The sequence below is a fragment of the Urocitellus parryii genome, chromosome 11, assembly GCF_045843805.1.
Source record: "Urocitellus parryii isolate mUroPar1 chromosome 11, mUroPar1.hap1, whole genome shotgun sequence".
Classification (NCBI taxonomy): Eukaryota; Metazoa; Chordata; class Mammalia; order Rodentia; family Sciuridae; genus Urocitellus; species Urocitellus parryii.
In genome coordinates, this window is record NC_135541.1 from 29,700,392 (window position 1) to 29,725,777 (window position 25,386).

The following is a 25,386-nucleotide window of genomic DNA, read 5'->3' on the forward strand; positions in this document are numbered from 1 at the left end:
CAGAGCAGCCAATCAACCGCCAATCCTTAATAATGGAGCCAGTGGAATTGCCCAATTAGCGTTAGGAATGCCACGTGGTATGAGGGCGGGCACAATGGGCATCCAGAGAAGCCAATCAACAGCCCTAGGCGCCAACTCTTGGAGGACGAAGGGAACCAATAGAAAGGAAATGGAGGTAAAAACAGAAGAGGCAGTGTGTTGGAAAGGCGGAACCCAAGAGGGGAGAATACACCTGGGGGAAATCCAAGTCCAGGAGCCTCTGGGGCGGGACAGTAAAAACAAGATGGGCCAATCAAAATGCCAAAAAGACAGAAGAGACCGGTAATTGATAAAGCTAATTGAAAAGGAACTTTAGTGGCGCGGCTTTGGGATTGGCAGAGAAAGGAAAAGTTTTATGAACGTGACGTCCTACATGATCTAAGTATAGTGAGAAGGAAAAAATAATGCATAGGTTAGCATTAGCGAATTAATATAGTAAGAGAAATTAGTAGAGCAAAACAAAAAAAACGGAAAAGAAAATTCATCTATACTAAAAGATTGGATTCGGTGAAGGCTTAGAGCCGGTAATAATGGAAAGAGGCTGAACGTGGGTTGGGTTTACATTCCTAATTTGTCCTTTGTTTTTTATGCTGTGAGAGCTATTCTTGAACAGTAGTGTGATCTGAACAGGGCATTGTTTTAGTAAGATTAATTAGTAGCTCACAGAATCTGAAAAGAAAAAAAGATCACCCCAATTCAGTGCTTCTAGCCCAAAACCGTCTCAGTATCATTCTCCTGGCAACAAATCATGTGCTGCCACCTGGTGACAGTTCATATACCACTGTTCCACATTGTTATTTAATATTTCTGTTGTGAGAAAATGGGCAACTTTACAAGCCTGTTTCCTACAGAGCTTGATGCAGAGTATTGGTAGCAATCAGAGTTAATGTAATCATGCCAGATAAATCACCTGCCAGTGAAAGATTTAAAGGTCAGGGGTTCTTTGCATTTGCTTCAGCAGGAAGGTGAGGCTTGATGGGAAGTTTTTATTTTTTTAACTTGGGTCTGCTGGGTCTGAGTCAGGTTTATCTCTATCACTTTGCTCTCAGCAATTCCTCCATGCTGAGAGGAAAAAACTGAGGACGACTGACCTGTAATTATTCAAATGTCCAAGGCCCTCTCCCTGTTGACCTGTCTGCTAGTTAGGCCAAAGCCATGAATGTACATATAACTGAAGTAGTTCTGTCCTACTCACTTCTTTTTTTTTTTTTTTTTTTTTTTGATGGTCGCGGGGAGGGACAGGTGATTGAAAGGAGGTGGGGGAGCAACATCCTCAGCTTTATTCATTTGTTTGTTTGTTTATTTACTTATTTATTTGAGACAGGGTCTTACTAAGTTGCTGAGGGCCTTGTTAAGTTTCTGAGGCTGGCCTCCAACTCATGATTCTCCTGCTTTGACCTCCCAAGTTGCTGGGATTATAGATGTGCATTACATGATGGGCTCACCTCAGCCTTTTATTATACTTTTATATCAGTAATTATCTCCTCTCTCAACCTACACTGGGATAAGAGTTGAGACCTTTCCATAAACCCACTGCACATTTTAGCTTAGGGAAATACATAATGAAGCTGTTCTCAAAAAACGTCCACCAAGCATGGTGGCACACATTGTAATCCCAGCAACTCAGGAGGTTGAGGCAGGAAGATTACAAGTTCAAAGCCAATCTCAGCAACTGAGTGAGGCCCCAAGAAACTTAGAGCTTGTCTCAAAATAAAAGCACTGGGGAAGTGGCTTAGTGGTTAAACACCCCTGGGCTCAATCCCTAGTATCAAAAAAAAAAAATCCACTTGGGGGAAGAATAACATTGTCTTTTGCCTACATTTAGGAATGGAAGAGGCTTTGATGAGGTGCCACTGATTCTTAAGAAACCTTGGACTATACTATCTAAAACATAAAGCCCAGGTAATAAAAAAGTAAAGTTGCCCTTAGTCACCTAGGAAAATATATTTTACAGAGAGCAACCATACAGAAGAAGGACCGGAATCATTATCCACAAGAAATTTTGTTTTGTTTTGATTTGATTTTTTTGAGACAGGATCTTGCTATATTGCCTTTATTGTGCAAGCTGGCCACCTGCCTCAGCCTCCTGAGAAACTGGGCCTATACATGCACACCACAAGGCCCAGCAACAAGGCACTTTTTAAAAAATGAAACCTATTCAAAATGGGCTAGAGGTATAATCCAGTAGGATAGTGTTTATTTAAAATGCATGAGGGGGGCTGGGGATGTGGCTCAAATGGTAGTGCGCTCGCCTGGCATGTGTGTGGCCCAGGTTCGATTCTCAGCACCACATACAAAGAAGTTGTGTCCGCCAAAAACTAAAAAGTAAATATTACAAAAAAATTCTCTCGCTCTCTCTCAAAAAAATAAATAAGAAAATAAAAAAATAAATAAAATGCATGAGGCCTAGGTTTGAACCCCAGAACCATAAAAATAAATAAATAAATAATGTGTAAAAAATATTGAATCATAAAATTTTTGTTTCAGTTAATAAATATTCACATGTATATTTACTAGGTCACGATGTAAACTACTTCTTACTTGACGTCCAATCAAAATATTCTGTAGGCCACTAACTTAGTCAAATTGACAGACCAGGAAGAAGAAGGCCATTGAAGAAATGCAGTCTGGAATGCTGAGGATAAGGTGAAAGCCTCAAGAAGCAGATGCTGCCCAGACATAGTACTGCAACCTATAATCCCAGTGCCTTGGGAAGCTGAAGCAGGGGGATCACAATTTTTAGGCTAGTCTCAGCAACTTCATGACACCCTGTCTCAAAATAAAAACTAAAAAGGACTACGGATGTAGCTCAGTGTTAAAGTACCCTAGGTTCACTCCCCAGTACCAAAAAGAAAGAGAGAAGAAAAAAAAGCAGCAGCAGCAGATACAGGTCCATGGCCCACCAGAATATCACCCTCCTCTGCAACCCCATAGCACTACTTCCCCAGGGCAGTGTCCTTTCTCTTTCTGCTCACCAGAATGGGAATTTCTATGTCCTTCCAGTTCACCTCAGTTTGTACTCAGAAAGTATAGCTATAACATCTGTGAACTCAGATTTCAGAGGAAAAGGTAACAGAAAACAACTAACAGAAAGAAGAAAGGGTATTGCTGAGTCTATCCCATGTGGGTACTGATTCACATAAAACACATCAGGGAGAGTTAAACCATTTTATTGAAGTTAGGGGCAGGGACAGACAGTGAGGAGCCTCACTAGAAATGTCAGATACCAACTAGATCAAGAGGGGATTGGCAGGCTGCCCAGAACAAGAGGGGAGGATGGGCAAAAAAAAGCCTTCATCTCACTATTTTCAAAAAAGTCATTACAAGTCACTCAGAAGTATCTTGGGACCCTGAAGGGATAGGTTCGCTTGCTCAAGATTCCCTGAGCATGGAGTTGAGAGACGCTCAGCATCAGGTTGAAAATGATGCTCCTCTGGAGATTCAGGAGAAAGGAAAAGAGAAGAGAAAAACAAATCAGCAAGCATTGTTATGTACACAGAACTAAGTCCTGGGCCTGTCTGATGGAAAGGGACATACAGGACTGATTTGAGATAAAACAGAAGTTGATGGATTCACAAAGAAAAAGGCAGATTTGATTTTACCCAGTGCCAAACATCCAGGCACCCTTCAGATTCAGCCAACCCCAGAAGTAGGATCCCTTCCCTCACCCTTACCTAATTTCCTTAAAAGTTCCCAGTTACTGTTACTGTCTAGAAGACTGACTTCAGAGCTAGCTGAACAAAGAGACTTGGTGAAAGTGAAGGCCAGGGGCAGCTTAGATTGGAAGACATCAAAGGAAGTCCTGGAAAGAAGAATAGAATCAGAGACAGAGGTGACATAATCCTCCCAGCACAGAACTATCCTACTTCCTAAGGCCAGTACTTCATAATCCTCCCCTTTTATTTTTTTTTAAGTTTTTTTTAATACCTTTATTTTATTTACTTATTTTTATTTTTATTTACTTATTTTTATTTTTTTAATTAATTAAAAAAAAAAGGTATCTCACTGCTCTGTATCAAATAAAGAATGCCTTATGGGCTGCAACCCAAAAACTCAGTCTGCCCCCACCAGTCCTGGTCAAATTTAGAATAACTGAACTTGGCCCCAATGCCTGACCTCTGTGAGACAAATCCCCTCCACTGCCACAGCACCCACACCACCTGACCTGAGGAAATTATGCTCCTGCTGGGCATCCTGGGACTCTGTCCTGGCAGCCTCCAGGGTGTGACTCTTGTTCTCCTGGCCACTTTGCAGCTTTTCCAACATCTGCTAGACCATGGGCCCAGTTAGGACCAAACTTTCTCCCTCCAGGAAGAAACCCCTTCCCCACAATTGGCTTCTTTAGCACACTTGGAACCTTCATATAAGCAAGGACAGTTTCTTATAGCAAAGGAATTGGAAAGAAGAGCTCTGGAGAAAGTGGAATCAGCACAGCAAAAAAAAAAAAGAGATAAAGGTGCTGGTAGGAGAGGGTATCCTGGCCTATTTGCAGAATAGGACAAACAGAAAAAAGATGGGGCCTCCACAGGGAAATATGTGGAGATAGGTCTAATATTGGTTCAACCTTCCAGCTGTGGGTTTGAGCCTGCTGCCCCTCAGTCATCTGCTTCAGCAGCAGCTCCTGGTGCTGGCCTGAAGATGAAAGAGAATTTAAGGGGGTAGTCTCCAATTTTTTCCTTCTCCTTGGCTGTCTTATGACCAAACTGGTACTGAAAACTAAGACAAAAAGCATTCTGGTCTAGATGTTAGAAGCTTCCAAGCTGACTGAATAGACAAAACTCACGCCATGATAGGCAATGAACACAACAAAATATTTCGGCATCCATCTATCTTTCTCTCTCTCTCTCTCTCTCTCTCTCTCTCTCTCTCTCTCTCTCTCTCTCTCACTCTCTCTCTCTCTCTCTCTCTCTCCCCTCCCTCTCTCTCTTTCTCTCTCTCTCTCTCCCCTCCCTCCCTCTCTCTCTCTCTCTCTTTCTTTCTTTCTTTTTTTTTTTTTTGGTACCAGGGATTGAACTCAGGGGCACTAGACCTCTGAGCCACATCCCCAGCCCTATTTTGTATTTTATTTAGAGACAGGGTCTCACTGAGTTGCTCAGCACCTCACCGTTGCTGAGGCTGGCTTTGAACTCACAATCCTCCTGTCTCAGCTTCCCAAGCTGCTGGGGTTACAGGTGGGTGCCACCGCACCCAGTGTCAGATTTCTTAATAGGTCAAACAGGTAGAGCTTGATCACTTACTGGGAGAAAAAAAGGCATTCCAAAAAGGGAGACAAGGGAACTTATACCCACAATTTTTTTACTTACTCAGCTGGTTCCGAAGCAACTTCAGTTCCTCTCGCAAAATCTCTGACTCTTTCCACAGTATTTGCTGCCTACAGAAGTAATGGCAGTCATTCTACAGTCAACCAACAGAGCGAGGAGGCAATAAGCCTCCTGGAATACCAAGAGTTCAGAGGACTCAAGAAAGTGAGGCCTATCACTTACTCAGTTTGGAGCTCATGGTGAAAGCCACTGGTAGAACTGTAGTTTCCTGGTATTTTTTTCATTTGGACTTGGGCTTGGGCCTGCTCCCATACCTGATTCCGAAGGCTTTGCAGTTCCCTTCTCAGTCCCTCCAGGTGTTGTTCCAGGAGAAGAACTCGACCTTCTGGGCCCCCCTGCAGCAACCTTAGTGATGCTATTGTGGTACAAATTGAGGGTTAGCTCCTCTGAGAGGTTCACACAGGTCTAGACTCTTCTTGCAAATCATGACACATGTGCACAAACAATAGGTATGCAGCAAAATCATGTGCACACATATACAGCAGTGTGTATGGGGAGCTGGGAGTTTAGCTCAGTGGTAAGAGTCCTTGCCTAACATAGCAAGGGGCCCTGGGTCCAATCCCCAGTGCTGGGGGGAAAAAAATATCTGTGTATATGAAGAATTGAACTGATACCTTCCAGAGCACTGATCTTGGACATCTGTTGCTCTTGCTCTTCCAGCAATCTCTGAACAGTCTTCCTTAGTGCCTTAGTTACCTACCCAGGCAGAAAAGCACATTAACTACTGCATAAAAAACTTTCCCACACAAACACCACATATACACACCTAGGATTCCAAGACTCACCTGAGCCTGAGATTGAACCTCCAATCGGAGAATAGTAACTTCATTCCAGAGAGAGGTTGGGCTATAGGTCTCAGCCCAGTTTAGACTCTCTGGGACAGTGGGGGTCTCTAGAGCCCAAGGCTGTTGAGCTTGGTCTTCTGACTGCGGAGACAAGTGATGAGAGGAAATCCAGGATCCAGCCAGGTCCCCTGGCAAGGGAATAAGGGACAAGGACAGAATCTTTGTGGGATAAGAGAGTTCAGAAAAGCAAAGAGTTGGAATTTGGAAGAAATAGTGATGGTACAGGCACTGGAAGAAGGAAGATCTTGAAAGAGAAAAGGCTGATGAATGAAAGGGGCAATACTTACCTGAGGTGGAGACCCCAAGGGGATACAGCCTCTGCTACAAAAGAAAGAGTTGTACAGGCCAATGAATTTGGTGTAGTCTAATCTGACACCCCCGCCTCCCAAAAGAACAAGAAGAAAGAAGAAGAACAACAATTGGAGCCTCTGGTGCCATCTTACCTTAATGCGGGCCACATGCCCATCAGTTGCACGCAAAAGCATATCAATCTGGTCAGACCAGCTCAGGCTCCTACTCATTTCCAGTGACTGGGGTCTGGTTCCCAGACCACTCTTGCCCTTGCTCTTCCAGCAGGGGATACCCGAGGAACAGCCCAGGAAAGGCAACACCGTTAGATGGAAGGAGGAGAGTGAATATGCAATACTAAGGATAGGGAGGCAATATCAGACCAAGAGTATGGCTCTTGGCAAGAAAGCAGCGTTCTCGGGAAACGGAATACCCTGATACACAGATATCAAGTGGGAGTAGAAGGCTTCAAATCTAGGTCGAAATCCAGGTTCCAGCTCCAGGACCCTGAAGCCATCACGCCAAACCTGTCAGAGACTGTTGCCGCTGCTAGATTCAAACCCTCCAGTAGGCGGAGAATGTTTGGCTTCAGAATGGGCGCCGCTGCACCACGCCTCTAGCCAACTAGCTACCTAAGCGGCCGAATTACGTTTCCGTGAAAGACAAGCGCGTTCACGCCCCAATGTGAAGCTTGTCGGGACATCGAGTTTTTCAGACTCTGAAGCGGTATGCTCCAAGGACCAAACGAACTACGCATCCCGAGATGCATACAATTCTGCCGCTACTGGTCCCAGTAGCTCCTGGGAAATGAAGTCCAAGCTACCTTGAACCTTAACGGCACAATTATTCTTTAGACTCCATTCCCCAGCAAGCTCAGCGTGTAGCGTGCGCTATGGAGCCTCATGTCGCAGAACTGAAGCAGAAGATTGAGGACACGTTGTGTCCTTTTGGCTTCGAGGTTTACCCCTTCCAGGTTGGTTTATCCCTCCTGCGGTTCTAGGAAGAAGTGTAAGATTGGCCTTGGTGGAGTCGGCGTGAGGCCCTAGAACCTTCTTATCCTCCCCAAGTTCCTCCTGCCCGGTGTCCATCTGACGTCTGGGACAGTGTGTCACACGTTTGTCCTTTTACCCCGATATAATGCCGGACTGAAGGATGGGATTCTGTAACCATAATTAACAAGAGAAAACATGTACCCGTGGGTCTGGAATCTCCTTAGAAGCTTCCTAAAGGAGTTAGGAAAGAACATGGCATGGAAGGTTTGCATGATTATAATTTAGATCAGCCAAGGAGGGAAAGGCATTCCCTGGTGTTGAACAAGAAACAATAGGCTGTTTTGTTCTGTCTTCCAACAGAAGGATAATTCATGATGCTACTAACCATTGGTGCTGGATATAGAAATTATGTGCATTCGCCTGGCACAGATGTCTCTCACCCCCGCCTTCCCTTCCCCCACATTTTACATAAGTGTTTTCTTTTTCCTTTATTTATTTTATTTATATATTATATATTTTTATATAATACAGATAGATAGATCGATCCTGGAGATTGAACCCAGGGGCATTCTACCACTGAGCTACATCCCCAGACTTTTTTACATTCTTGTTTTGACACATGGTCTAATTTTCCCAACCTGGCCTTGAATTTGTGATCCTTCTGTCTTGGTCTTCTGAGTTGCTGGGATTACAGGCATCTGTCACCACATGGAGCTACATATAAGTCCATTTTCCTCACATTAGTGCTTGGTGCATTGAGCTTGCTTAAGTCACAATGTTAAAGATACATAAGGTAACTCTGCTTGAGCCATTTGCCTGATGCTTAAGAGGTAACTTACTTCCCACTAATTCCACTGAGAGGTCCACAACAGTGTTGAGGGAAAGATATATAGAGACAGAAAAAAATAGGTTGGGTCTGTCTTGAGAAAGGATTGGCCAGAAAAAAATGAAATTGAGAGGGGCTGGGGATGTGGCTCAAGTGGTAGCGCGCTCGCCTGGCATGCGTGGGGCCCGGGTTCGATCCTCAGCACCACATACAAACAACCATGTTGTGTCCGCCAAAAACTGAAAAATAAATATTAAATAATTTTAAAAAATGAAATTGAGGGCTGGGGATATAGCTCAGTGAAGAGCACTTGCCTACCATGCATAAGGCCCTGGGCTCAATCATAGGTACTGCAAGGAAAAAAAAAAAAAAAAAGAGCTATATATGAACAGATATATTGGAAGGAAGGAGAATTGTGTACATCTAATATACAAACTTGTGTAAAAGCATGGAGGTAGTGTAGTGATGGATGGCATGTGTGGGGGCACAGTAAGAATGCTCTAGCAAACCAGGTAGACCTGGGTAGTGGGGAATATTGTACTGAACAGAGCCAGCTGTAGGCCTGACAACCAACCTAAGCTGTTGCTCACCTTGTCACCCCAACATCCAATCAACCACCAATTCCTTCATCTCCTGAGTCTCCCAAGTCCGTTGTTTTCCATTCCACTGATCTATGCTATAGTCCAAGCCACCATTTCTTATTTGGATTACTCTTAATAGCCTTCTTGCTGTCATCTTGCCTCTACATTGCAGCCAGATCTCACTAAAACTGATGTCATTTTACTCTTCAATCATAACCATCCTCTGTTACAGTTGTGACCTTCTTTACCTTCTTTAACTAGGCACTGTGGTGCACACCTGTAATCCCTGCAATTTGGAATGCTGAGGTAGGAGGATCTCAAGTTCTAGGCCAGCCTCAGCAATTTAACAAGTACCTAAGCAACTTAGCAAGACCCAGTCTCAAAAAATAAAAAGGGCTGAAATTGTAGCTTAGTGGTTAAGCATCCCTGGGTTAAATCCCTGGTATTTAATTAATTTTAAGGACTGGGGGTATAGCTCAGGGGTTAAGCATCCCTGCGTTCAATCCCCAGTACCAAATAAATAAGTCCCTGTCAAAGTCACATGAGATGCCTATACAATGTAATGTATAATTACACAGCATCAGTGAAAATTTATTGAAGGAGTTGGAGGATGGAGCAAAATGTATAAGGCTTTAAATACCTGGTGAGGTAAGGGCTGGCTAAGGTTAGTCAGCTGGCCAGCTTGGCCTGAACTTTCTCTGTTTTAGGTGGCATGGTACAATGAACTCCTGCCTCCAGCCTTCCACCTGCCCCTGCCAGGACCTACACTGGCCTTCTTGGTACTCAGCACACCAGCCATGTTTGACCAGGCCCTCAAGCCCTTCTTGCAGAGCCACCATCTCCAATCACTAACTGACCCTGTGGATCAATGTGTGGCCTACCACCTGAGACGTGTTAGACAGGTGAGCAAATGTCAACTTTCACCCCAGCTCCCAAACTTACCCTTGCTCCCACTTTCTCCAAACTTAGCACAGGATCTGAACCTAGGGCTAGGATCCACCTCACATGTGAAATGATATCCTAAAACCAGCCTTGACATTCTATGATCTCTCCTTTTCATATCCAGGTTTTACCACCTTCCTTTAGCAGACCCCCAGTCTGAAGTCTGTCCATTCACCCTGCATTGGGGGATAACTATATGAACCTCAGTCCAGGCTTAGCCTCTATGTGGAATAAGGATAAGCCCAACATCCTCCATTTCTTGTCTGCCTTTGACCTTTATGCTTTATGCAGTTTTGGGGGCCTTCTGAAGACAGAATATATCCCCGCCATAAACTTTTTTTTTTTTTAAGAGAGAGAATGAATTTTTTATTTTTTAGTTTTCGGTGTACACAATATCTTTAGTTTCTTTTTATGTGGTGCTGAGGATCAAACCCAGCGCCCCGCGCATACCAGGCAAGCGCGCCACTGTTTGATCCACATCCCCAGCCCCATAAACTTTCACATACACATACATTTGTACACATAGTAGATCTCCCTACTCTGATATTCTGAAGCACAATGCTAAATCACTCCTCACAATGGAGACTTTCTGAGCAAGTCCTTGTACATTTCTTATGTGTGTGTATATATATATATATATATATATATATGCCTGTTTGGAAAGAACTGTAACTGTAACTTTCCTAACTTTGGAGCCTCCCATGTTAAGTTCATTTTCTTTTCTAGACATGGACAGGACGGTGTTAACACACAAATTCCCCTGGGATAAAATCACAACTCCCCTCATGCTGACAGGAGCCTCTTAATTCTGTCCCAGAGCCTCCCAGAGCTGCAGATGGAAGTCATTGCTGACTACGAGGTATACCCCAACCGGCGCCCTAAGATTCTGGCCCAGACAGCAGCCCATGTGGCAGGAGCTGCTTATTACTACCAACGCCAAGATGTGGAAGCTGACCCATGGGGAACTCAGGTCAGAGAGCAAGTGTGAAAGAAAATGGCAAGGCCCTCATATCCTTATCCAGTTCCATATTCCTCTGCCTTCCTTGACACAAAGCAGCTATGTCCTGGCTCATGGGCCAGCCCTATGATTTTCTAGTTTACCTGGGCATGTTTCAGAGCAGAAAATCTGGTCTGTTTTTAAAACTTGTCTCTTAAGACTGGGAAGTTGACTGAGCCTTAGCCTAAGGGAGCTCTTCCTCGTACTCATACTCTTCATAAGAGTTTATGAAGGGTTGTCCATAAGAAAGGGACAGTTTTACGATTGGCAATGGCATCGGGTGTACACTTAGTGGGAAATAAGTGAACAAGGATAGCTTAGAATGGTGGAACTTGGGCCAAGGTGACCTCCATAACCTTGCTTTTCTTCATTCACTCCCCAGCACATAGCAGGTGTGTGCATACACCCCCGATTTGGGGGCTGGTTTGCCATCCGTGGTGTCGTGCTGTTGCCAGGGACAGAGACTCCAGATCTGCCACGGAAAAAGCCCCCGGACTGTGTACCTTCTAGAGCTGCCCGAATTACCCTGCTTGAAGGCTTCAATTTCCATTGGCGTGACTGGACTTACCGGGATGCTGTGACACCCCAAGAGCGTTACTCAGAAGAACAAAAAACCTACTTTTCCACCCCACCTGCCCAACGATTAGCCCTATTAGGTTTGGCCCAGACCAAAGAGGAGCCTAGCCCTATATTCCCTGAGTTTCCCTTTACAACACTCACAAAGAAGCCCCAGATTCCCAGCAGTGCACGGAGCTGGCTCAGCCCCAGCATCTCACCACCTGTATCCCCTGGCCCTTGATACCTTCCCTATTCTGTGGAATCCCATTTATAGTGGTACTTGCTAGGACTTGTGGCAAAAGTAAGATTTTATTTTGGGTACAAGATGACCATTTCTTGGTCCAGATTTTCAAGATTAAGGAAGACTTGGTTAAGGCAAATCTGCACTTATTTTTTAACATTGGGTATGGGATTCTTGCCCCATTCCTATGGTGTGCTTCAAGGAAGTCATCCCCAAATAGTACCCTCATAGGGTTGTGGGGATTAAATAAATGTCTGGCATATAATAAATAGTATGTTGATATTTATTGAAGGTGCTAGGAATTCTGTTCACAGATCCAGTCAGTTCTGAAGGGGTGGCACTTAGATAGGATTCTCAATAATGAATCTGCCCTAACCTGAAGAGCCTAGAAGAAACCTAACTTCTGGTTTCCCTTAGGGCAATTATATAGTGAGGGTCAAAAATGACTATCCTAGGGGCTGGGGATGTGGCTCAAGCAGTAGCGCGCCCACCTGGCATGCGTGTGGCCCGGGTTCGATCCTCAGCACCACATACCAACAAAGATGTTGTGTCCGCCGAGAACTAAAAAATAAATATTAAAAATTCTCTCTCCTCTCACACTCTCTTTAAAAAAAAAAGAAAAAAAAAATGACTATCCTAGGGCTGGGGATGTGGCTCAAGAGGTAATGCTCGCCTGGCATGCGTGCGGCCCGGGTTCAATCCTCAGCACCACATACAAAGATGTTGTGTCCCTAGTACCCCCAAAAAATAATAATTACTGCCCTATATCATGGCTAGAAACCAGGAAGGTGAAGTGATCACTATTTGTTATTATAAGCCCTACCCAAGGCCACCAGCCATGTGTTTTGTTTTCCTCTCCCCCTTTGACTTCCAAAGGGACGTAGGCCTACAATGCAGGTAAATGGGCATTTTTAGACAGAGGCCAAACTTCTGATTCCCATTCAGCCCTCTCTGTAAATTGGGAACATAACCTTCAACCCAACCTACTTCATAAATCGCAGTGCCCTGGGCAAATACTATCACAGAGCCCGTTGTTCTCCCCCAGATGTACTAAAACAAAATGTACACTTGGTTCAATTTACTGGATCTACCTGTATTTCCTCTCAATATACTTTTAAGGCAGCTCTCCCTATTTTTCCCCTGAAGAAGGAAAGCAAACAAATATAAATTATTCTTAAAAATCAAAGATTAGGGGCTGGGATTGTGGGTTAGTGGTGGAGTACTTGCCTAGCATGTGTGAAGCACTGGGTTTGATTCTCAGCACCATATAAAAAATAAAATAAAGGCATTGTGTCCATCTATAACTAATAAAAATATTTTTTTTAAAAAATCAAAGATTAGTATCTCCTCTAAAATGAAGAATCATCAGGTCTCAGTTCAAGTTTAATAGAAACTACAAAAGATCAATGGGCTGATGCCCCACTACTGATCCATAATATACATCAGATGACCAATCCCACAGTATAGCTCAGGCCATTCCCATCAACAGAAGAAAGGCTGGTCTCTCCAACCCTAAAGGAAAGTTATATGTCTTAAGCATGAAAAAAATACAAAAGAGATTTTGTTCTCATGGGTGCCCACTGCAGCCTGGCACTAAGATGGCCCAGCAATCACTTCTGCTTGGAGAAATATTCTTTGCTTTTTTGGACATCAGGCTTGATGGTATCACTGCCAGGCTTCCAGCCAGCAGGGCACACTGCAAAAGAAAGGTAGCACTAATTAACTACTCAGTGGTATATACTACCCTCCTCCCAAGGACAAGAAATTGCCTCAAACCCAGAGCCCTATGGAGTCTAAACACACAGGCAATAGAAAACTTACCTGCAATCTGTCATTGAGCTTTCTAGTTTAAGGCTAATTATGTACAAATATTAGCACCACAGTGCTAACATACTATTTTACCTAATTCATTCATGAAGCAACTGAAAGTTAAAGAAATTAATGTAACACCTCAAGTATGCTTCTAAATCTAACCTGTCTTAAAAAAAAAAGTGGCAAGACAAAAGATCTGTGAATGGTAAATAGTACACATAAATAGGTATTCATTATGTTCTGCATAATTTTATGTATGCTTCAAATATTTTTTTCCCTCTTCCCTTACTGGAGACTGAACCTAGCCTAGGGACATTCTAACACCATGTTACATCCCCAACCCTTTTTATTTTCTATCCTGAGGCAGGATCTCACCGAGTTGTTCAGATTACCCTCAAACTCATTCTTTCTGCCTCAGCTTACCAAATCACTGGGATTACAGGTGTATACCACAGTGCCCAGCTCAAATAATTTCTTTTTAAAAGAAGTTTAAAATCGGGTATGGTGGCACATGCCTGTTATCCTGGCAACTCAGGAGGCTGAGGGAGAAGGATCAAAATAAAAGCCCAATGGGGCTGGGGATGTGGCTCAAGCGGTAGCGAGCTTGCCTGGCATGTGTGCGGCCAGGGTTCGATCCTAAGCACCACATACAAAGATGTTGTGTACAAACAAAAATGTTGTGTCCGCGGAAAAACTAAAACATAAATATTAAAAAATTATCTCTTTCTCTCTCTAAAAAAATAAAAGCCCAAGGGATGTGGCTCAGCAGTTAGGCACCACAGGGTTTAATTCCTGGTACTTAAGCTCAAGTCAGGTGTAGTGGCACACACCTGTAACACTAGAAACTCAGGAGGCTAAAGAGGATCAAAAGTTCAAGGCCAGCCCCAGCAACTAAGGGAGACCCTGTCTCAAAAAATAAAAGGGCTAGGGATATGGGTCAACGGTTAAGCACTCCTAGGTTCAGGCCCCCTGAACTGGCCTATAATCCCAGCTACTTGAAGCCTGAGGCAGGAGGACAACAAGTTCAAAGTCATACTGGGCAACTTAATGAGACCTGTTTAAAAATAAACAGGACTAAGTAGTTCAACGATAAGAATGTACAAGGTCCTGGGTTTAATCTCTAGCACTGAAAAACAAAACAGGAAAAAAAAAACTTTATTTATCTTTTTATAGAATAAATAGTTTCATCATTTGTCCATTCATTTGGGTTGTTTTTCACCTTGTGCAAGTATCTGAGTCATTTTTCTTTTTAGATATATTTCCTAGGAGTAGAATTGCTGGGTCATGTAGGAATTCCATGTTTAGTCCTTTTTTTTTTAAATTAATAGTTACAGATTCTTAGGGATGATGGAAAAGTAATAGAAATAGTGGCAATGAGTATGCATATAAATGTAATTCATGAACAGAAAATTATACATTAAAAATCATTATACTATTAGCAGAAAATTAAACTTTTCATTAAAATTAAAAAAAAAAACACCACCTGCTGCTTCCTCTGGCAATCTTTCAGAGATCTGAAAGAACAACCTCAGTTGGACTCTTCAGTATTGTTTAATTCTGCTAAACTATAAAAAGATTACAAACTAGCAATGGACCTTGGACTAGTCTGACTAGTCAGACAAAGAGAGACCCCCAAGATGATTTTTCCATTTTCATTTGCTATCACCTTCTAGGAGATCTGTATTCACCAAAGTCTGATAAGAGAACAGGAAGAGTCTCTTACTCAAGTAAGAGAGAGGGAAGCCCCTTTTGGTCCAAGAATAATTTTGGTCGCCGATGTCAGATTATGCAAGCAGCTTTCTGGGAATAGGGTATACATGGAACAAGAACTAAATGGGAAGCCTGAAATTTCCATCCAACAGTTTATTAGTACTTAAAGAAAGTAGGATTAACTCAGCCGGGCACAGTGGCGCATACCTGTAATCCCAGTGACTTGTGGGGTGAGACAGCCTCAGCAAAAGTAAGGTGCTAAGCAACTCAGTGAGACCCTGTCTCTAAATAAAATACAAAATAGAGCTGGGATGTGGCTCAGTGATCAAGTTCTCCAGAGTTCAATCCCTGGTACTTAAGGGAGGGGGAAAAAAAATGAAAGATTAATTCAAATAAAATACCTGTACCTAGGCTAGTGTTTGGCATCCAGACTCTCAAATTTTTGTTACAAAAAGGGCTTCAGGGGGCTGGGGATGTGGCTCAAGCGGTAGCGCGCTTGCCTGGCATGCGTGCGGCCCGGGTTCGATCCTCAGCACCACATACCAACAAAGATGTTGTGTCCGCCGAGAACTAAAAAAAAATATTAAAAATTCTCTCTCTCACTCTCTCCTCTCTCACTCATTCTCTTATAAAAAAAAAAAAAGGGGGGGGGGGGGCTTCAGTGACACACACCTGTAATCCCAGCAGCTCAGGAGGCTGAGGCAGGAAGATTGGAAATTCAGAGCTAGCTCACCTTAAAAAGGGCTGGGGATATAGCTCAGTGGGTTAGTGCCCTGGGTTCATTCCCTGATTACCCAAAAAAAGGGATCTGCTTACTCTAGTGAGTTGAGAATCAAGAGACCAATTCAGAACTATGGAAGCTTGGGTTCAAGAATCTAGCCTAGCCAAGAGCAGTGGTGCACATCTGTATTCCCAGAGACTGAGAGACTGAGGCAAGAGGCTTGCAAGATAGAAGCCAGCCTCAGACCCCCATCTCAAAATGAAAAATAAAAAGGGCTGTGGATGTGGTTCAGTAGTTAAGTACCCCTGAGATCAATCCCTGGCACAAAAAGAGTCCACAATGTGTCAAAATGCATTCCACTGTCATGTATAACCAATTAAAACAAATCAAAAAAAATTTTTAAAATAAAAAATTAAGTGAGCTATTGGGAAAAAAAAAAAGAGTCCAGTCTATATGCAGAGTCCTAGGAATGGTCAATAAAAGGCACATATACTGTGCTACTCTCTGCTCCTTCTGTTCTGAGAGCTAAACCTCATCCCTCTCCAGAGGGCAGTCTCCATTCGCCAACTTAATGCCAGCAGGTGCTACTACAAATGGTGCTTCAGGGTTATCAGTGAGTATCAATGCTCACTAATTCAAAGTATCAGCCTTCCATTCAAGTCAAGCACCAAATGGGTCTCCCAAACATACATAATTATATCTGGATTATAAAAATCCTCTGTCCTGGGGAAAAAAATAAAAGCTAATCTGAATTATTTATCTCCTAGAGAGAGAAAATTAGATGTAGGAAAGAAGTTTGTCCAAATTCACCAGTGTCCTTGACTTGATGTCAGTAGCACTTGATCAGAATTAACTTATCCTCAATTATATTAAGCCTATTCCCCCAACACCCAGAAGTTGTGCCTCAGTAGCTGAGCTCTTCAAAACTAGTTAGGCCAGGCAGTGGCGCTGGTGCACACCTATAATCCCAGCAGGTTGTAGTCTGAGGCTGGAGAATCACAAGTTCAAAGCCAGCCTAAGCAACTTAATGAGACCCCGATCTCTAATAAAATTAGAAAAAAGGGTTGGTGATATGGCTTATTGGTTAAGTGGCCCTGGGTTCAATCCCCCATACAAAAAAAATAAATAAATAAACACCTAAGTTAGGAAGCTAGGGTTTATGGTATAGCTGAGTGGTAAAGTGCTTGCTGACCAAGCACAAGGCCCTGGGTTGAATCCCCAGCACTACAAAGAAAAAAAGCCCACTAAGCTAACTCTTGAGTAGGATAATGTGGCCCCCTCTGATACCAACTATACAGATAGAGTGGGGAAAAGTCAAAAGTACCAATGATGAAGCAACAGGAAAAGAGCCTACACTCCAATAAATATTAGACTAAAACCCAATAGATGGATGTGCCCAATGATGATTAGGTTTTATTAGGTTTTAAAAGAAAAGCATTATCTTTGAACGTGAGACTTCCAATGAAAATTTGACTTTTATCTGAAACCCTCTAGTCCGGATCCCTCCTCCACTCTTCCATTTGTTGTTGTTTGTATCCTCTGCTTTTAAAAAGTTTTCGGTTTTTTTTTGTTTTGTTTTGTTTTGTTTTATGATATTGGGGATCAAACCAGAGGCTCTCTACCACTGAGCTACATAACCCAGTTCACTTGGGGAATGAGCTACATTTTCCAAATTAATAATTAATTAATTAAAAGGGCTGAGGAAGTAGCTAGTGGTGAAACGCCCCAATCCCCAGTACAACAACAAAAAAAAGTGTGCTTTACTTCTAGATATGATTCTCAACCTTCTGTTTTGTTCCAATACATCTGAGATCCTCCTACATTTCACTCAGAACTGCAGCAGTGAAAGTGGAAAGTATGTAGCTGGAACAAAAAGCATTTATATTCTCCTCAAGCTTGTCTATTATTCCCAACTCCACAAATCACTGTAATCCAGATTTCAATTTCTAGACTAGACATAATCACCCTTTTCTTATTTTACAGCCTTTGTTTCTACAATCTTTCCCATCTTACCACCCTACTGTCCTGTTACCAGGCAGATGGCTTACCTTCCCCATGTTTGTCAGTGAACTGGAAGGCCTGAACTAGTCTCAGAGTCTCATCCACAGAGCGGCCAACAGGAAGGTCATTCACAGTGATCTGGCGAAGGATACCCTTATCATCAATGATAAAGAGGCCCCTGAGAGGAAGAGGTTGAAGGATGAGAGAAAAGCAATATAGATTTAAAATTTTGCTTTGTTAGAATACAGAAGTTCAAAGTCCCAAGAAAATGGGCTAGTCTCCAAGACTTATACCAGCCTTACCATTAGTGAGGGCCCTGTATAAAAGAACAAAATGAGGAAGACATCTCTTCAAATCAGGGCTCTAGCTTTCTTCAATTAAATTCTCCCGATGAATGTCAGAATTCCACCCCCATCCCAAAAAGTATGTACCTGAAGGAAATGCCTTCATCAGCCTTTAAGACTCCATAATCCTGAGCAATGGTGCGCTTGGGATCTGATATCAAGGGAATATTCATGGGTCCCAGTCCTCCTTGTTTCTTGGGTGTATTGATCCTACAGCAGAAAACACACATACAATCACATCCATTCAAAACTCTTGTACAGCAAGAATATTAACTGTACATATTCCTTGCCTTCCCCATATTCCCAATCTAATTTCCCAAAATAACATCAAACTTTTCCCAGGAGTGAAGTGAATGAGAACAGTTAAGGCTGGTCACCAATGTACACTAGATACAACTCAAACTGCTTCTCCTCTGCTGCCAGTTAGAATGATAAGAGGATCAGCACCATTATATTCTCTTCTGTGAGGATCCAGAAGCCAATACTTGAGAAAGTCTATTGCCAAAGCCTCCCAGGTGCGTTTAAGATGTCCTTATATACCAAGAGATTTACCATGCCAGATGACAGAAGTGAGAATCCACAGAAGCACCAATCACTTGGCAGTTAAGTTTTTTAAATTCTTCTGCCCTGTCACTAAAAGCAATGATCTCCGTAGGGCACACAAAGGTGAAGTCAAGAGGGTAAAAGAAGAACACAATGTATTTTCCTGGAAGGAGAAAAGAGTCATAGGTTAGCATTGAAACAGACTTCCTTGCTTTATAAAAGAGTAAATCAAGGGACTGGGGTTATGGCTCAGTGGTAGAGTGCTTGCCTCGCACGTGCAAGGCCCTGGGTTCGATCCTCAGCACCACATATAAATGAATGATATCCCTCCCAAAATAAATTTCTAAAGAAACAGAGGTCTTTTTAAGTGATGACAGACATAGTATCTCTCGTGCTAAGATATTCAAAATATTTCCAAGCAGCAATTTATATAATCTGTCACATCAGGAAGGACAGGAATGAAAACAGCTCCTTCTAGTTCCACACTTTATTTTCCTCCCTCAATGTTCTTAGCTGCCAGCTACAGAATAAACACCATTCAGTCTTAATTTCAATCTTTTCTGGGGCTGAGGTAGTGTAACATAATGGCAGGCTAGCAAGCATAAGACCTTGGGGTTTGATGCCAGCACCAAATACACACAGCATATAGGTGGCTAATATTAGCATAATGAATAATTATGCTAATATTAGCATAAACTCCCAAGTTTAAAACCAAAGATGCAATTATCTATATGGCCTAAAGCCAGTACTTAAAAACAATGCCCAGAAAAAGCTTACTTGGTAGGTTTTCCTCCAGACATGTGGTAAAAGACCAACAAAAGGAAGTCAGAGCCTTTGCACTTCTTCCAACATAAATCACAAGTAATGGGACAGTAGGAATTTGTGTGTTTTTATGTGTTACTGGGGATTGAACCCCAGGCTATGTGTATGCTAGGCAGGACAGGAAGATTTAAGTTATCTCATCATGAATCACAATAAATATTTTCCTAACAAACCTGACAAGACCCAGGAGAAAATTTTTAGAAGCAAAAAAGTTCCAAAAGAATTATAGAAGATAACTGAACTTCTCACTACAATTTTACTTTAGTCACTGACATTACTACTGGTTGATCTTTACAATGACAATAAAGCCACCATCTCACCATACCTAATGGTTGTTGAACCATGGAACATTTCCAAATATTCACTTATTTCCAAAAGCAAGTATCCTTTGATTTATCTAAACAATCTCCAGGGTTTTGCCTAACAAACACTTTGAAGCCTCAGAAGGTCAAGCCCTAGAGAGTAGAGAGCAGCTCTGCAACCTTTTGCCTATGCTTTTGGGCCAGTGTAAAAGTGGTACTTACTTTGTTTGCCAGAAAAATTTCCTCCTAGGGCCCTATTTAATCTCACAAAAAAGTGTGATATGTCAGGAAATCTAAATGAAAGTTCTACCTAAAAGCTTAACTCCAACTGGGCATGGCATGCACCTATAGTCCCATCTACTTGGGACTCTGAGATGGGATCACTTGAGCCCAAGAATTCAAGCCCAACCTGGACAACACAGTGAGACTCCCACTTCAAAGATAGTGGATGTCAGGAATTGAAACTATACCACCCAAGAAAGGTACACTTGACAACTATATTTAAGGTTTATATTCTAAGGACTCTATAACCTCAATTTCCCAGAAGACCAAGCTGCTCTGGGACTTCAAGTCAAGAATGGAAGAGTCTCCATAGAACTTGGCAAGTGTCTGCATGGAACTATGACAACAGAAAGAGGAGGTGTTCCAACTGCATCATGAACTCTTCCCTGGGGGTAAAACAGTGAAGGGAATGTGCCTAAGATTTCTACATAATAATGTAAGATCTATGATGCAAACCTTCACAAACTGAATAAGCAAAATCACAAGCTCTCAGACTAAATGTAGAAGTTCTATTATACAAGATATAATAATGTTTCCCTTAATGTAATTGAAAAGGGACACTGAAAAGGTAATTAAGCTAGGATATCCACACAAAATGAAAAAGCATACTTTCTCCAAAAGTATAAAGGTTTGACCTAAGATATCTCTCCTGTTGATAATCACATCAACATAAAAGTTAACAGCCTTTTGCTCTGAAGACTGTCCTAGGAGACAAAACATTTTATAGTCAAATATAAGAAACACAGGCAAATCTAACAAATCATCCCTAGATTATAAAATGATTTTATTTTACCTGTAAACCCAGTGGCTCAGAAGGCTGAGGCAGGAAGAACATGAGTTCAAAGCCAGCCTCAGCAATTTAGTGAGGCACTAAGCAACTCAGTGAGACCCTGTCTCTAAATAAAATACAATTAGGGCTGGGGATGTGGATGTGGCTGAGTACTGAGTACCCAATTTCAATCCCTAGTACCCCCCTCCCAAAAAAAGGTTTTATTTTAATGAGCCTAACTTAATTACTCTTACCTTTGTAGTCAGATAGACTAATATCTTTGAACTGGCCATCTGGCATCACAGCTGTAGCTTTGAAGTTGGGGGCAGGGTGCCCAATTTTGGCATTTCCTGAAGACATCCTGCTATCAGCTGGAAAACATAACAAATGAATTAGAAACAAGTCATACTGTTCCAGATAGCCAACAGCCTTCACCAACATAGAAATTTAGCTACAGATTCATCAAAGAATTGTCCAGTGGCTCTGAATAATATTAAATTTTATATTAGTAAGAAGCAGAAGCTAGCAGTGGAGTCAAAATAAGAGATTTTCAGGGGCTGGGGCTCAGCAGTAGAGTGCTTGACTAGCATGTGCGAGGTGCTGGGTTCAATCCTCAGCACCACATAAAAATAAAATAAAGGTATTGTCTCCAACTACAACTAAAATATAATGTGCACATTTTTTTTTAAAGCTTTCCAACTTTTGGACCAATACAAACCTCTGAATCTCAGCCTTTGTTTTCAATTAAAAATAGCTCAGCAATTTCTTCATAAACTGAAGTCACCTCCACCACCCTCACTGAACCATTATTTGTGCAATGGCATTTTGTTCTGCACATTTATTAAGAAACAGAGAGGGAAGGAGGTGGAGATTCAGACCAGAACCCAAATGGCATAAAGCCACAAACACTGAATGCCTGGCTCCTCAAAAGAGTCATGTTGCCTTTCTTCGAACTGTGCCTACATTAGCCTTCATAATGTGGGATGACATTTGTCCTTTCTCCAGGTAGATTTGTCCAAGAGAGCACATAATCTTAAACCCAATCCAGGGATGAAGTGTAGTTCAGTGAAAGCCTATTCAAGTGTGAGGTTCAGAGTAACTTTTCCTGCCACCACTAAAACGAATAAATAAAGCCAACTTTTTAAAAGGCAAGGCCAGGATATTGGCATCTACTCAGTTTCAACATTTTAGGTGTTGTGTTTATGCAGAAGTCCTTTAAAAAACAAGTTTCTGACTTCAGGACCAAGATCCTGGCGTTAAAAGAAGCAAACAAGATTCAATTTATTGCTAAAACACAAGGCTGCGCTGGATTCACCCAGGTCAAAACCAAGATAAATTGTTGAGACTTAAATCACTAAGTCATCAATCTGAAAGCCTCAAGAATCTAATTTTCCAAATCCCAAAGTTTTTCCTTCATAATACCATAACCAAAAGAAACGTTGGTTCCAGGCGCGGGGGAGCACGCCTGTAATCCCAGCTACTTGGAACTAAGGCAAATTCAAGGCCAGCATAAGTAACTTAGTGAAACCCAGCCTCAAATAAGGGTGGGGAGGGGGAGCGTGGGAGAAAATAGACAATTCTAAATAGGGCGGAGTGGGAGGGAAAGGAGATGATAATGGGGTTAGAAAAGATGATGGAATGTGATGGGCATTATTATCCAAAGTACATATATAAAGACATGAATTGGTTGAATATACTTTGTATTCAACCAGAGATAAGAAAAATTGTGCTCTATATGTGGAATAAGAATTCTAATGCACTCCACTGTCATATATAAATAAAAAAATTATTAAAAAAAGGGGGGGGCTGGGGATGTGGCTCAAGCGGTAGCGCGCTCGCCTGGCATGCGTGCGGCCTGGGTTCGATCCTCAGCACCATATACCAACAAAGGTGTTGTGTCCGCAGAGAACTAAAATAAATAAATTCTCTCTCTCCCCCCCCCTCTCTCTTAAAAAAAAAAAGTGGGGGGGCCGGTAATCCCACCAATTCAGGAGGCTGAGGCAGGTGGATTACAAATTCAAAGCCAGTCTCAGCAATTTAGCGAGGACCTAAACATCTTTAGGAGACCCTGTCTCTAAATGAAAAAAAGGGCTGGGGATGTGGCTCAGAGTTTAAGTGTCTCTGGATTCAATTCCCGTACCAAAAAAAAAAAAGAAAGAAAGTGGGGATGTACCTCAGTGGTAGAATGTCCCTAGGTTCAATCCTCAGTATTGGGGGGCGGGAGGGGGCAAAAGTTCTGAGCTTCTATTGTCGCAAACTTTTTACTATTTAAAAGAAGAAATCTTTTAACACCTTTAGCAAAAAATATGCTGTAACCTAGCGACCATCCACAGGGTGTGACCCTAACATAAATGGCCTTCTTGAGTAAACATGCTTTGCACGTTGGCCTGCATGTCCGAAGCCCAACCAATCTGGGAAAAGGCAGACTTCCGGCTGGTAGCGGGCCCCTTCACCGAATCTAAGCACCCTGGCCAGGAATGTGAACCAAACCCTACTTCAGATATTCCTGCCACCGTCCCCCGACCCCTAACACTTCGGAAAACCCCCACAAACCAGCAGAGCTGCAAAGAGGTTGAACCCTCCCGGCAGGAGTGTATTATCAAAGAAAAGACTTCAGCACCCGCAGCCGGTCCCGCCGCGCCAATCAGCGCTCTCTACTCGGGCTGCCGTGATGATAGGAAATTAACCTCGGATTTCCCCAGGTCTCTGCACCCACCGAGTGGGCCACGTGGGGAGTACGCTTACAGCCTGAGCACTGTCCAGCACCAGGCCTTGCCTTGCCACCTCACCCCTGAAGAAGCGCAGGAAGCCAAGGAAAAAACAGGAAAAAGGCGATGCGCCAGTGTGAAGCGCTGCACCTGGCTCTGCCAGGGCCATGCTGTCCGGGGACTCACCAGTTCAGACACGAAAGTTTCCAAGACTCTAGAAACCACGACCAGCAAGAAAGAGGACGCGCGAAGCAAGCGCGGGGCGCTCCTTTTATAGCTAGCAGGACTCTCGCGAGAGTTGAAGCGGGTTGGGGGTGTGGGAGGAGGAAAGAGGAGGGGGATCCGGCGGAGTCCCGCCCGCCGCAGCCCCGTGAGGGTGACTCTGCACTTTGTTGTGCCGGATCGTCTTTGGGCCTAGAAGAGTACCTGTGGCTTCTCTGCCAGGGGTGGCCTGGAGACGAGGTACCCTCATGACCGCTCTCTCCTTGATCAGGGATCTCCGCGGGGAACCGAACCCGCACTCCCTTTACTTCCCGGACCCGGACAGTGCAAGGGCACTACCCAAACCAGGGTAAGGGTCCTCGCTGCTGCCCACGGAAGACCACGTCTAACCATCCCAACTTCTGAGAACTGTCTACCCAAGTACTTCTCAGGTCCGTCCGGGTCCTCCAGCCTTTCCTAGGCTGGCCCTACATAACCCTGACTGCTTCGACAGGCTCCTCCATTGTTTATAGCAGGGATGCTTCTTTCTCCCGTCCACCCATCCCTCCTTCCCTTCCACTGAGGTTGAATGAAATCTTTATGAATCTGATCATGTCAGTCCTTTGATTTGTGGTTTAAAAATCTGGGGCTCTATAGTCAATTTCCTGAGTTAAAACTCACTCTCATTTTATATGTGAATTTGGGCAAGTCTCTCCTAAGCATTATTTTCTCACTTTTAAAATGAAAATGATAGACTTAATTGAGATAGTCTGTAGCTTTTATAGCACAGCATCTAGCTCTTTACTGTGCATTAGAAGTGTTAGCTATTATTACTACTATAATTTTTCCATCCTGTTCGCATGATAATACCCTGAACAGTGTAATTGTTTCAAGACAGTAAGTAGGCTTTTGTTCAAGCCAGGGGAGCCCATGACCCCTAGTTGGCCTAGAAAAAAACGTCTTTAAAAGTCTCACCTGGGAAAAAAAAAAGACTCAGCTGAAACTTTATTTCCTCTAAAGCTGTTTCTGACCATTACCTACTTTGTACCCAAACAATGCTTTTGAGGTATTTTACTTGTTTACATGTCAGCTTCTACCTGCTAGACTGACTTTCTGGAGGGTAGGATATAGGTCACATCCAATTCTATGTCCCCAAGTCACAACATGGCATCTGATATAAAATAGGAGGTCATACTGTTCTCCAGGAGGGAACATGTTCCCAGCACCCTGCTCTGCCTTAGAAGGCATCTTGCACATGGCCTGGCAAGAGTTGCAAGTAAAGGAACACCTCACTTAGGTAAAAGAGAACAGGGAAAGGCCATAATCAAAGACAGACTTGTAGTTTATTTTAGTTTACTTGTACTTTACATTAAAGAAAAAAACAGGAGCTCAGCTAGCATTTAAAGAATAGTAATAAATAAAATTATGTACTTGATTCTGTCCCCAGTGAAGGATAGGGGAAATGTCCTTGGACTTTTTCTCCATATCTGCAGCTATTCCCCCCACCCACCTGCTCTGGGGTAAAATTGAAGCATTTGTCA

At 42.9% G+C, this 25,386-nt stretch overlaps 3 protein-coding genes across 3 annotated transcripts; 1 reads left to right on the forward strand and 2 right to left on the reverse strand.

Annotated features, from left to right (window-relative positions):
• Positions 1 to 3,309: 3,309 nt before the first annotated feature.
• On the reverse strand, positions 3,310 to 6,855 carry Ccdc163 (CCDC163 homolog). The gene is made up of 10 exons (XM_026397809.2): positions 6,649 to 6,855; positions 6,493 to 6,526; positions 6,146 to 6,333; positions 5,975 to 6,056; positions 5,523 to 5,715; positions 5,343 to 5,410; positions 4,604 to 4,671; positions 4,205 to 4,305; positions 3,714 to 3,841; positions 3,310 to 3,472 (listed from the first exon to the last, which is right to left on the reverse strand). Exons 1-10 carry the CDS (start codon positions 6,724 to 6,726, stop codon positions 3,360 to 3,362), a joined length of 1,053 nt encoding a protein of 350 aa, XP_026253594.2. The 5' UTR covers positions 6,727 to 6,855; the 3' UTR covers positions 3,310 to 3,359.
• A 506-nt stretch (positions 6,856 to 7,361) lies between these two features.
• Positions 7,362 to 12,215, forward strand: Mmachc (metabolism of cobalamin associated C). The gene is made up of 4 exons (XM_026397757.2): positions 7,362 to 7,466; positions 9,600 to 9,794; positions 10,652 to 10,804; positions 11,214 to 12,215. The coding sequence occupies exons 1-4, from the start codon at positions 7,386 to 7,388 to the stop codon at positions 11,628 to 11,630; spliced, it is 846 nt and encodes a 281-aa protein (XP_026253542.1). The 5' UTR covers positions 7,362 to 7,385; the 3' UTR covers positions 11,631 to 12,215.
• Positions 12,216 to 13,000: 785 nt separating this feature from the next.
• Prdx1 (peroxiredoxin 1) lies at positions 13,001 to 23,930 on the reverse strand. Its single transcript, XM_026397806.2, has 6 exons — positions 23,831 to 23,930; positions 21,191 to 21,307; positions 18,771 to 18,924; positions 18,306 to 18,428; positions 17,922 to 18,052; positions 13,001 to 13,326 (listed from the first exon to the last, which is right to left on the reverse strand). The coding sequence occupies exons 2-6, from the start codon at positions 21,294 to 21,296 to the stop codon at positions 13,241 to 13,243; spliced, it is 600 nt and encodes a 199-aa protein (XP_026253591.1). The 5' UTR covers positions 21,297 to 21,307; positions 23,831 to 23,930; the 3' UTR covers positions 13,001 to 13,240.
• Positions 23,931 to 25,386: the final 1,456 nt, after the last annotated feature.

Excerpts from the sequence above, each read along its gene's own strand:
- Ccdc163 (XM_026397809.2), bottom strand. The coding sequence starts at position 6,726 with ATGAGTAGGAGCCTGAGCTGGTCTGACCAGATTGATATGCTTTTGCGT. Across the intron at positions 6,334-6,492 it reads CCTTGGGGTCTCCACCTCAG|GGGACCTGGCTGGATCCTGG; the intron begins GTAAGTATTGCC and ends TTCCCTTGCCAG. Across the intron at positions 6,057-6,145 it reads AGGTTCAATCTCAGGCTCAG|GTAACTAAGGCACTAAGGAA; the intron begins GTGAGTCTTGGA and ends CTGCCTGGGTAG.
- Mmachc (XM_026397757.2), top strand. The coding sequence starts at position 7,386 with ATGGAGCCTCATGTCGCAGAACTGAAGCAGAAGATTGAGGACACGTTG. Across the intron at positions 7,467-9,599 it reads TCGAGGTTTACCCCTTCCAG|GTGGCATGGTACAATGAACT; the intron begins GTTGGTTTATCC and ends TCTCTGTTTTAG. Across the intron at positions 9,795-10,651 it reads ACCTGAGACGTGTTAGACAG|AGCCTCCCAGAGCTGCAGAT; the intron begins GTGAGCAAATGT and ends ATTCTGTCCCAG.
- Prdx1 (XM_026397806.2), bottom strand. The coding sequence starts at position 21,296 with ATGTCTTCAGGAAATGCCAAAATTGGGCACCCTGCCCCCAACTTCAAA. Across the intron at positions 18,925-21,190 it reads TAGTCTATCTGACTACAAAG|GAAAATACATTGTGTTCTTC; the intron begins GTAAGAGTAATT and ends TTCTCCTTCCAG. Across the intron at positions 18,429-18,770 it reads CACTTCTGTCATCTGGCATG|GATCAATACACCCAAGAAAC; the intron begins GTAAATCTCTTG and ends TTTCTGCTGTAG.